Below are 10,348 nucleotides of genomic sequence, written 5' to 3'. Positions count from 1 at the left end.
GCAGGCTAGAGTCAATGGGAGAAAAAAAGGGCATCTGTATCACATTCCACAATAAAGATAAATTTTTTAAAAATTAGGCAAAAACTAACTTATGCCGTTCCTCTATCAAGAAAGAACCCCTAGGGAGTCAGGTCAGCAAAGCCAAGACATACAATGGGAGGTGGTTAACTGGAGAAAGTGCAGGCAAAAGTCATCAGGATGCTGACCAAAAAAAAGAAAGAAAAAAGAAAAAAACTCAGACTAGCACCGCGAACTAGGAGTTCCAGGAGGAAGTGGCATTGTATTTGACCTGAATTTGGAAGGATATCAAAGGAAGAATGAAGACAAGGCCCGACGGGATTATAATATAAGGTAACTCACCCATTAAGCCATTTACGATCTTACCAAAGCATGAAGTGTGAGATTAACTGATAAACTGTGACCAGGTATTATTATCTTTTAAGGATACAATGACTTTAACAAACTACTTCAACCTATAAAAAATAAGGTTAGATGGCATTTTCTTCATCTTATTTATAGAATAAACTACACAGTAATTCTGTGAAGACTGGGAACCACAAGCTATAATTTTTCTCAAAATTCATGACTTCTTTCCTCAGTGATTCAGGAGGCCCTTCCTGCAGGTGGAGCCCCTGCCACAGACCACAGGCCTCTGAGCGGAGCCAGAGTCACTTCCCCACCCGACCGCAGGCTCGGCCAGGGGGCTGGTGTTGGCCAATGAGTGTGGGCAGCTGTGTAGAGCAGATTCTATATATTTTTAAAATTCTCACTGGATGATATATTTCCGTTGATTTTTTCTTTTTTTTTTAAGAGAGAAAAAGGGGGAGGGGGAGAGAGAGAGAGAAACATCAATGTGACAGAGAAACATTAATCTGTTGCCTCCGCATGCACCCCAAACTTTCCTACCCACAACCCTTCGGTGCCCTGGGCGACACTCTAACCACTGAGCAACACTGGCCAGGGCTAGGGGCACTCTTCAGAGTTCCAGCTAACACGTGTCCACTGGACTCCCCTCCTTCCTCCTCAGCCAGGAGGATGGCCTGCCCCGCAGTTTCCCTTCTGCCTCCTGGGATGCAGGAGACTCCAGGGCCTGGGCCACCGCAGGCCCACAGTTACCATGTGATTTGAGAAAGGAGTAAGGCTTTGTTATTCTAGGCCAACGACACTTTAAAGTTGTGAGCTATTGTAGCCTTAGATAGCAGTAACCAAAAAATGAATCTTTATTATTAATTTTTTTCTTTTTTTACATCTTTATTATTTTTGGACTTGTTTATTCAAATCAAGACACATTTCTTCTTTTTTTAAATATATTTGTATTGATTTTAGAGAGGAAGAGAGAGGAAGAGAGGGATAGAAACCTTAATGATGAGAGAGACTCATGGATCGGCTGCCTCCTGCATGGCCTACAACTGAGGATCGAGCCCCCAACCCGGGAATCGAACCCTGACCTGGTTCATAGGTGGATGCTCAACCGCTGAGCCTGGCTGGGCTGAACTACCTGTTTCCCGTAGTCCCAGGTGCCTCTGTGAGATGAAGAGCTGAGGCTGGGGCCCAGGTCTTGCTGAGCGAGTACCTATCGGCTTCAGGCCCTGTGCTGTGCCTTCACAGGGACCACACAAACCCACATTCCCAGCAAAGGAGCCAGCAGGAGGGAGGCCAGAGGACAGAGGTCGGCTGGGTCCCTCACTCTGTCTCCTGTCACCTCCTCCCTGGCAACAGCACAAGCCTCTCTCACTGGTCTCCTGCTCCCCGGACTGTCCCTGCTTCTACCGGCTTCTCTCTCAGATGTTAGTGGGTGTCCCTCTCCCTGGCCCAACCCTCTGATTGCTCTCCATCACCTATGGCTGTTTGTACCAAAGAGAGGAGGGCTTCCCTGGGGACATGGAAGATGACTTTTAATTAGTGCATGAGCCCTTAAAATAATTCCCTTCAATAAAAAATTAAGTCAAAACTGATTAAAAAGTTTAAGTAACCAACAGAGTTCGCCGACATGGGAAAAACTGGAAGTCCTTCCTCAAAGGCCTGAGGTCTGCGGGACCCGGAGGGTAAGGCCTCCAGAGGGGCCTTCAGTGACCCCAGACTGGTCACCACCTGGTCTGCCTCGGGAATGCTCCGCTCCGGCAACCACAACTGGCTTCGTCACCCACCCCCTTCACAACCACACACGCCCTGGGCCTCTGGGCCTCATGCTGTGGGCTTGTTCGTCCTTTCCTGGCAGCTGAAATGTGAGTCCCTTTGCTTGAAATATTTTTTCATCTGATTAATATCCATCCACCCATTCACCCATCCACCCTTTGAAGCCTGTTAAAATGTCTGTCACTTCTGTATGGCTGTCCCCCTCCCCGTCCCCCCGTGACTGGGAGTCACTCCCGGGGTCTCTTTTGTCCCCCGAGCTTCTCCTGCCACGTGTCGGTTGTACTTGATGGCACCCCTTCTCCGCAGCGGCTGTCTGCATTCACCCCAGGACCTGCCCCAGAGCCTGGCGTCCAGCAGGCACCAGGAGGGAACTCGAGCCGCTGTCCTGGGCGTATTTATCTCAGCGCCTTGTGCATATGTATATTCGCTCCTTCCAGCGCAAGGGCGGAGGTGTAAATGCACATGGGACCTAAGGGTACGCCACGCTCACAATACACAGGATTCTGTGACAGCGACACCAGCAGCACTAAGGCCCTTTCTGGGAATTTCACTTTACTTAAAGCGATTTTTTTAAAAAGGAGAGGTTTTTATGTGTTCTGTTTATAAGTAGAAGACAGTAGAAAGGTAATTTGCAACGATAATGACATAATGCTGATAACCATGAAGAGAATTTCTTATTGGACAGGCACTATACCAAGCGCTTTTGCATGGATTACCTCATGTAAGCCTCGCTGCCGTCTTAAAAGGAAGTTCTATCATTAGCCTCATTTCCTACGAAGCAGACTGGCATCCAACAGGTTACACCAAGGATCCTGCCCTTGTACAAGGGAACAGAGCTATTAGGTGAGGCAACTGGGTTTGAACCCAAATGCCCGACTCCTGTAAGAGTGGGCAGAGATATTTTAAAGAGAACGGATTGAAATGTGTCCGTAGGGACAAAAGCAAGTTTTCAACTTTCATAGTTTTAAGCAAGTTATTCTAGAAGCACCTTCCATACGTTTTTAAATGATAACAATCAAACGTCGGTCTTTTCACAGAAGGACGTCCCCGGTTTTTGTACGTCTGAGATAAAGAAACACATGGATTAGTAGAATTATTGAAGGTATGCTAATACCTGCGGTTGGGCTGAGATTAAATAAATGTGTTTCAACTTATCAGCCTCTGAAGGTCATGTTTAAAAACCTCAAAATGGAATGAAATGCTGTCACCGAAATTAAAAATTGTGTGATTTGTTTTCCTCTTCCTACCAGACGGGAAATGTTATCGTTTTTGAGAGTTGAGGCAACATTCATTCATTATATAAACAAACAAACAAACTATAGAATGTCCTCATGAGCTTACCTACTCCTCACATCTATAAACACCCCAATTCTGATCACCACTGTATTATCCTTCCTTTGGGACACTGGGTGCTATGCTGAATCAAACAGACCCGGAGAGAAAGAAAGCTGTTGACATCTCAAATGTATTTCTAACTTGTGCTCCAGCTCTTCCTCGCTACCGTCAGCTACTGAAAACCGTGGCCTGGATTTATCTGTCTGTCCGGCTACAGGAAGATACCGAGCACGTCTTGACGAGCGTCCCCAACGGAAGGATCTATGCGGTGTGTTGGTGTGTTGGAATGTCATTTCTGACTTAGGCCTTTTGAGTTTCATACTCTGATTTTCCCACAGAACCGACTGTCACATCCCTGGACCCTCTATTGCAGCGGTTCTCAATCTGTGGGTCGCGACCCCTTTGGGGGTCGGACGACCCTTTCACAGGGGTCGCCTAAGACCATCGGAAAACACATATAGCATATCAGATATTTACATGACGATTCATAACAGTAGCAACATTACAGTTATGAAGTAGCAACGAAAATAATTTTATGGTTGGGGGTCACCACAACATGAGGAACCGTATGAAAGGGTCGCGGCATTAGGAAGGTTGAGAACCGCTGCTCTATTGAGTTGTCCTGACACCGTCACCTCCTTAGACTTTCTTCCTGGGTCAAAGGTAGGCCTTTTCTGGGTTGATATTCTTTGGTTCCTCTTTCTCTTGCACATTTTCTATCTTATAATCATATTCAATGTCTTCGCTTCAGTAGTCATTTGGGGAGTGAGCCTTTCAACTATTCACGTACTCAGCAAACCCATGTGGCCCAAGACCAGTCCCTTCCCGACCCAGGAATGTGCACATCCCCCCCTGGACCGAGGGGGGCTCCGAGGGAGGCAGAGGGAACCTCGTGCCAGGAGTCCTAGAGGAGAGGAGTCCTGAGTGGGGTGGAGGCCCCTGAACGTCCCCTAACCAGGCCCGCAGAGCAATCCCCTGGGGAAGTGAGGGCAGACTTTTGTAGACGGAGGAGTTGCCGGTTCTCTGGGTTGTGGCTTCCATCTACGTTCCCATCACTTCTACCGCAAATCAACCTGTCACCTCTTTGCAGGCGCCAACACATATGCTCAGAAAGCAGCATGCATTTTAGAAACGGACAGTAAGAAAAACGCGTAAAGACAGATACATATTCTAAATGTGCTTCAAAACTTTTTTTTTTCCAAACAGTAAGTGCATCTAAAAACCTAAGGTGGACCAAGTAGTAAATGTAATATATGACTATGTCCAGGAAGCCCAGGAAATGGTCTTATCAGCTCCAGACTGCAGGTGGCACATACCTGGAACGTAGTCCCCTTTGTGACACACTAGGACCAGCCCTGGTCTTGGAGATACTGAGTGGGACGATAGGGCTGCAGACCAAGTCCCGCCCTACAGTCACAGTCAGTATCAGTATGTGTCGCTCCTACAAGCATAATAAAAATTCAAGAGGAGGACGGCAGCCAAACGACAGACATGATCGAATGAAGCAGCATACATCATGCTAATTCCAGACGGACGTAAGAAATGTCGCAGAACTCCTGGTCAGTAATGACTGCAAGAACGCCAGAAGGATTCCGACAGTGAAAATCGTCTCTGTGATATTCAACAGAGAATCAGCTGCCTCTTACAGGTGCTCTTAAAACTCCTCAACCAGACAAGCATTTAGATCACTTCCGTAATATTTAATTTAGCTGCTCTTCCTACTGACCTCATTGGATGCAACTCTCTGGTCATTGGGAGGCACTGGATTCTCACCATTTGTGGATTTAAAGGGTGCAGAGTGGGGAAAGTGAAAGTGAACTATTGTTACATTCATCAGTGCTAAGAGATGAAATGAGAACCCGCTTTTTAATATTGTTAAGTCTATTGCTTATAATCTCAGGAAATAGCCTATACCGATACTATACAGGGTGTTCCCCAAAAATGTCCACGCTGTCACAGCAGAGCCCTACTGTGAAAGTGAAATGTATGTTAGTCAGCACTGCCCTTATAATTAATTACTCAGAGTGCGTGCACATATTTTTCTGGGACACCCTATGGATGACGACATTTACAAGGCAGGATATTAACTGATCGATCTCTTTGGGGCTGATCAAAGCACCTCCATCTATTTTCTGTTCCTGAAGACCCATTTGCTTACCCACACAGATAAACTGCAGAAAAACAAGTGTGAACCACATCGCCGCATCCCAAGCAATCGGTAGTCTCCCTGGAACTAACCATTAGCATAAAGCAAACGCTCTTATAATAAAGGAAGGGAGTGTCCGTACCTCGTTGATGAAATCCCCGATGTCCCCGGGGTGCGGGGCCGCGGAGCGCACGGGGTACTGGGGCTCGGCGTGAATGGGCCTCTCGTCCAGCCGTCGGATGCCCACGGGCTTGGTGGCGTCCGGCTCCACGGTGTCGGGCTGCTGCAGCTGGCTCAGGTCGTAGTCCTGCGGAGACAAGGCCAAGGCTGGGCAGGTGGCGTGACGATGGCCACGGAGAGCGTGTGTGGAAACACGCACCCAGGAGGCAGGGGCGTGAGCGCCGTGTGACACGGCGGCAGCGTGGCCACCGGGGACTCGTGTGATGATGAAATATTTCCTCCCACGCTCTGCCTCTGCGTTTCTCATCCCCCCGCCTGTGCTCCATCTGTCCCGAGTGCCCCCCTCGTCAGCTCCCCACGGGAAAGGGTGACACGAAGCCCCGCTACAAACTCACGGGGAAATACAGTTGCCCCAAAGCAGCAAAGGTGATACAGAAACAGTGAGGGTCAGGACACACTTCCCTCAATCAGGTCACCTTCGCACACTGAATGTTTTCAGTTGGAGGAATTTTTTTTAAATGACAGAAACGTGAAGGTCCCTGTGGCCTTCTCCCCTTTCACCCGATTTCCCTGGAAACGGGAGTTTCCCTAAAACTCCCACATGGAGGGTCCCCTGCTGGGACCAGGAGGCGGGAGGACACGCTTATCCCCCGGGGAATTCAGTCACGGATCTTCCCAGTCGCTTCTCCCCATTTATCTTCCTAGCTCAGTGATGGCGAACAGTGGCCACCGGGGACTCGTGTGATGATGAAATATTTCCTCCCACGCTCTGCCTCTGCGTTTCTCATCCCCCCGCCTGTGCTCCATCTGTCCCCCGAGTGCCCCTCGTCAGCTCCCCACGGGAAAGGGTGACACGAGGCCCCGCTACAAACTCACGGGGAAATACAGTTGCCCCAAAGCAGCAAAGGTGATACAGAAACAGTGAGGGTCAGGACACACTTCCCTCAATCAGGTCACCTTCGCACACTGAATGTTTTCAGTTGGAGGAATTTTTTTTAAATGACAGAAATGTGAAGGTCCCTGTGGCCTTCTCCCCTTGCCCCCGATTTCCCTGGAAACGGGAGTTTCCCTAAAACTCTCACATGGAGGGTCCCCTGCTTGGACCAGGAGGGGGGAGGACACGCTTATCCCCAGGGGAATTCAGTCACGGATCTTCCGAGTCGCTTCTCCCCATTATCTTCCTAGTTGATTCCCACCACTTACTCCAGACAGCCCAGCCCCTCTGCCTTGTCTAAAAGCTTCCTGCTCTGCTCACGTCTCTGGGTTTTCATTCCCATGTGAAGTCTCCCAGGTCCGGGCAAAAAATGTCACAACTGTGTGTACGCTTGTCTTCTGCTCATCTTCCTTCGCTAGTTTAACCTTCAGACCCGGCCAAGGACCCTAAGAGGGTGGAGGGAAACTTTTTTCTCTATTATGATGTTTATAAAAAATTGTTGTAAACCGATGTAGGTGTGTTCCCCTTTTCCTTAAAGCAGTGGTTCTCAACCTCCTGGCCCTTTAAATACAGTTCCTCATGTTGTGACCCAATCATAAAATTATTTTCATTGCTACTTCATAACTGTAATGTTGCTACTGTTATGAGTCGTCATGTAAATATCTGATATGCAGGATGGTCTTAGGCGACCCCTGTGAAAGGGTCGTTTGACCGCCGAAGGGGTCTCGACCCACAGGTTGAGAACCGCTGCCTTAAAGGAAGGTATTAGGTCCTGCTGGTTTCAAGGCCACGCTTTATTTCTCCGGCCCTTCATGGTCTGGAGTCCGCAGGCTCTGGTCTGTGGGCCAGTCTGACCCATTTCCTGTTTTTCTAAGACTGGCTTTTCCATTGTTAAAGGGCCCTTTAAGACAATAACAACAACACAGAAGCATACACCTCAGAGACTATACAGTATGTGGCCCGCAGCCCTTACTGCATGCGCGTCACGGACAAGGGCTGCCACCTCTGGCCCCCATGGGATCTCAGAAAGCGGCCTGACCCCTGGACCCCTGGACCCCAGCCGGTGGGGATGCTCTGGTCAGGGCTGGCCCTCAGCACCGCATCCAGCTTTCACACCCACCAGCGGGGCCTGAGTGTCAAGAAACTGACTATTCTGTGAACATGCATCAGGATCGCAGGTGTGGGCAGATGCTCCATAGATTTAAAACCCCCAAGTTCTAGCGCCATAAAGGGCCACATCCCCAGCTGAACGGAAATCTCCGACTGAATGCTGATATTTACAGTTTCTGATGCTCTTTATCACGCAGGCTTCGTCTCTGTCGACAACCAGGTGAACTGAACCATCTGCAGCTGCGGACAGTGGTGTGGATTTATTCACGGCTTGGATATTTGCCCCGTCCTGGGACTGCCTAGGCGCTTTCCGTGTGTTTGCTCATTTAACGCCCTGAACAGCGCGGTTAAGTTGTATTGTCTCCACTCGAGAGTCCAGGAGGCTGAGTCTCAAGCAGCCCAATGACTGGTGCCAGGTCCCAGAGCCACTGAGACTCAGAGACAGACAGACGGACTCCATAGGGATCAGACCTTGCCCGGCTGCGAGGCGGGGCGTCTCCGCACCCGAAGGAGGAGTGTGGAGGGACAGGAACGTGAGGAATGACTGGGATCACACCGGGGACTCGAGAAGAAAGGTCACAGCCATTCAAACCCTCCGGTGCCAGGCACCACACCAGCCCCTTGATAAGTGTCTGCTCACCAACACGTTGTAACAAACCCATCAAGAGTGTTTTATCAGCGTCTTTTTTTAGAGGAAGAGGCAGACCAGAGGGGTTGAGTAACTTGCCCAAGGTCACACAGCAAGTCCGCAATCAGGATGGGAATCAAAGCCAGATGTGCCTGACTTCCAAACGCTGACCTCAAACTTCACTCTGTCGCCTCGGCCCACTGCCCTGCACAGCAGCTTCCCAGAGCCTCAGCCGAGCTAACCTAACCGGGGAAGGAGGGAGGAGAGGCCGCCCCGGAGGAGAGCAGGGGCCATAGGGGAGGGGGGCAGGTGCAGGGAGGAGGACAGGCCAGCCCGCATGTGAACTTGATAGATGGCAAAGCGCAGGCTCAGAGTGGGGAAACTGGCTTTGGCTTTGAACCCTGAGCAATACATGGGCTGGGAGGAAGGAGAATCCACAGCACAAGTGAAGGCATGGGGTGCTGTCTTCTCTTGTCAGGACAGAGGACCTCATGTCACCCATACAGGACTCGAGTGAAAACTTCCTGATCTTACACCCACGGGCTCCACTGAAACTTCTGCAGAATTTGTGAGTTATTTATAGACTATGTCAAAGGCATACAATGGCATAGACGCGAAAGCCTTTGATGTGGTAAGATATTGTATAAAATACAGAGCGACTGACTTGGAGAGCGGTGAACACTCAGACCTCGGGAAGCAGGTGTTCCCGGGGGATGGCGAATCGCATAACCACCCGGTGTAACGGGGGCGAACGGTGCGTCCGTGCCGTCCGAGGACCACCAAAGCTTTTGTAAAAAGGGGGAACAGACCAGAAATATAACGAGGAGAGCCGGTAAGTATTTTTATGCTGAGGATTAAAATGCCGTATGAGGAGCCGGACTAACAGGACACTAAGGCACTGAGCCTTCGGTGTAAGCAGGTCTTTTCCCGGGGGTGGACTCCTGGCGAGTCTGCAGTCATGACCTGGTCACTCAGGGTGAGCCAGACCCTGCTGTGGCGACCGGAGGGCACGCAGGTATGTGGGCTCTGCGAGGCACGTTGCACCTGGAAGAGCCTGTCTCCCTCGATGCCTCAGAGAACCCCCTCTACAAAGGTTACAGGCACAAATGCACTGGGATTGGTCAGCCGTGTTTTACAACTTTTCTAGTCAGTTGCCAACATTTCATCCGAAAATAGGAAGATCTGGCAAAACAGAGCTTGAACCCCTGACGTGCCGCGTGACAGCTGATGGCAGCTGCCTCCTGTGGCCACGGACAGCGCCTCCATGACCGCCTGGCCCGAGAGTGCATACACCGCGCAGCGCGCTCACTGCAGGCTGTGTCTCTCCCCCCTCAGCCCCTTCCTCTTCCTCCGACCTTACGACCCAGAGAGCAGACACAGGCTTAGAAAGCTCTGTAGTCCCGCCCAGCCTTTTCCACCATCTCCACATCGGGGTCCTAGAAAGGGTTCATTTGTTATTTTATTTTATTCTTTTTTCCCCCAAAGATGTATTTTTATTGATTTCAGAGAGGAAGGGAGGAGAGATAAAAACATCCATGATGAGAAAGAATCACTGATCAGCTGCCTCCTGCACACCCCCTGCTGGGGACCGAGCCTACAACCTGGGCCTGTGCCCTGACTGGGAATCAACCACGACCTCCTGGTTCATAGGTTGATGCTCAACCACTGAGCCACACCAGCCGGGCCTTCTTTGTTTTCTTAAATCTGTATTGTTGAAAGGGTTCACTGAGAAATTGTTGAATAAAGCCTCCAACACATTTCATGCCGATGTTCAGAAGAGCAGCCTAATTCAAGAAATGCCTCTGGGGTCACATGATCCGCCATGGCCAAGCTCACAGTGGGGAGGGCTGGAGAGGCCCTGGGTGCCATGGTGAGGTCA

General features: G+C 50.0%; 1 protein-coding gene across 2 annotated transcripts in view; it reads right to left on the bottom strand.

Moving 5' to 3' along the window:
• Window positions 1–10,348, bottom strand: part of CDH2 (cadherin 2, type 1, N-cadherin (neuronal)) — a 143,479-nt gene that overhangs the window by 2,023 nt on the left and 131,108 nt on the right. For both annotated transcript variants that reach the window (XM_014541394.1, XM_014541399.1), the window contains exon 14: window positions 5,760–5,924. In XM_014541394.1, the coding sequence (XP_014396880.1) occupies window positions 5,760–5,924 (165 nt within the window). The remainder of the gene's footprint in view (window positions 1–5,759; window positions 5,925–10,348) is intronic.

This window comes from Myotis brandtii, unplaced genomic scaffold (genome assembly GCF_000412655.1).
Source record: "Myotis brandtii unplaced genomic scaffold, ASM41265v1 scaffold107, whole genome shotgun sequence".
Taxonomy (NCBI): domain Eukaryota; kingdom Metazoa; phylum Chordata; class Mammalia; order Chiroptera; family Vespertilionidae; genus Myotis; species Myotis brandtii.
This window is presented reverse-complemented; position numbering and strand designations above follow the sequence as displayed.